The sequence below is a fragment of the Microtus ochrogaster genome, unplaced genomic scaffold, assembly GCF_000317375.1.
Source record: "Microtus ochrogaster isolate Prairie Vole_2 unplaced genomic scaffold, MicOch1.0 UNK101, whole genome shotgun sequence".
Classification (NCBI taxonomy): Eukaryota; Metazoa; Chordata; class Mammalia; order Rodentia; family Cricetidae; genus Microtus; species Microtus ochrogaster.
This window is the reverse complement of record NW_004949199.1, coordinates 103,974-105,647: the sequence shown is the minus strand read 5'-3', so window position 1 is coordinate 105,647 and position 1,674 is coordinate 103,974. Positions and strand designations below refer to the sequence as shown.

Here is a 1,674-nt window from a genome sequence, read left to right as displayed (position 1 = left end):
ATATTCAGTACCTCTAAGAAGCATAAAGCAAATCTTAGTTTCCTGGAGGAGAAATTGAAAACATTGCCTGTGCTTCCTTTTATGCTCTCTGGGACCTCCCCCAATGCAAAGCAGTCTTCAAGCTCAGAATGAAATCCAAGGCCAAGCTGAGAAGCACCATCTCCTTCTGACTAGAGCCTCCAACACAACATGGCTGTCCTAGGGCTGCTCCTCTGCCTGGTGACATTTCCAAGCTGTAAGTGCTTTGGGGTTTCAGGAAAGGGACCCAGGTTTTTCATCTATGGGTTATATGACTGATGGTGATGTTGCTTGTCCCTAGGTGCCCTGTCCCAGATACAGCTAAAGGAGTCAGGACCTGGCCTAGTGCAGCCATCACAGACCCTGTCGCTCACCTGCACTGTATCTGGGTTCTCTTTAACCAGATATAGTGTACACTGGGTCCGCCAGCCTTCAGGAAATGGTCTGGAGTGGATGGGAGTAATATGGGGTAGTGGAAGCACAGATTATAATTCAGCTCTCCAGTCCCGAATCACCATCACCAAGGACACCTCCAAGAGCCAAGTTTTCTTAAAACTGAACAGTCTGGAAACTGAGGACACAGCCATGTATTTCTGTGCCAGAGACACAGTGAGAGAACTCCAGTGTGAGCCTGCACAAAAACCTCCAAATGGAGACACTCAAGACCAGCAGGGGGTGTTGGAGACCAACAGGATCTCCCAAGACCAGCATGTGGCTACTTAACAAGATAAGAAGTTCTAGACTATTCTGGATGAAAATATGCTTCAGCATTAGAATGTGTGTTTTACTCTTCTAAACTCGTATAAAAAAATTCTCTAGAGGTTTCTCTTCACTGTCACAGTTTAATAAACATCCTATTTTTTCAAATACTATAACATATAGCTTATCCCACAAGTCCTGTAAGATAATAATCTGCTCCTTGTTATAGATAGAATAACAAATAACTTTACATGTTTTACATACACACATTTATACCTACATATTCACACATTTTCTTATATATGTAGATATTTGAAAAGAGTGAGCAGTTATGACACTTGTTGGATGTTAGTTTCAATTCTAAGCTAGAGAACTTTAAATGAGCTGTAATTTGTCCTCTTTGTTTTTGCACCTGTGATAGAGAAACCACAGCTTCCCTAATTTAATGTCATTTTCCCACAACACCATGGAAACTGAAATACCCATAGTTTCCTTCTACACCAAGAAGGTCTCATAAAAGGATAAAATTGATTATTGTTTTCACAGATCCCATATCATGCATTTGCATCATGGTAAAAATTATCTTTGCCATCAGACTTATAAGGAGTTGTTTCTCAGGCTAAACAAATAGTTATTGTTTCAGAGTCTGTCTAAATTTAATACCGATTTTCTCCATATATGAGAACAGGATGTGTTCTTATTAATTTTGGTCAACTTCAATATAGCTTATTATTTGGGATAATCCTTCCCAACTAGCTGATTAATCTTCTCACTCTACACTTTTCAAACTAGGATCAGACTTCCCTAATTTTACTTTTCCTACAATGAGCTTCTTAAGTTGCACAGATTAAGTGGTCATTTTGTCCTCTTGATGCCTGACTGTTCTGATACAAGGCCCTCCATGTTCATGCAGATTGGTTTGATATTTCAACTGTTGAGAACTGAGCTGCAGCAAAC

The 1,674-nt window shown here is 40.0% G+C and overlaps 1 gene segment (V, D, J or C); it reads left to right on the top strand.

Moving 5' to 3' along the window:
• The first annotated feature begins 189 nt into the window (after positions 1 to 189).
• Positions 190 to 741, top strand: LOC101992108. The segment is given in 2 exon segments: positions 190 to 235; positions 320 to 741. Coding segments are annotated over 2 exon segments (468 nt in total).
• The last annotated feature ends 933 nt before the right edge of the window (positions 742 to 1,674 follow it).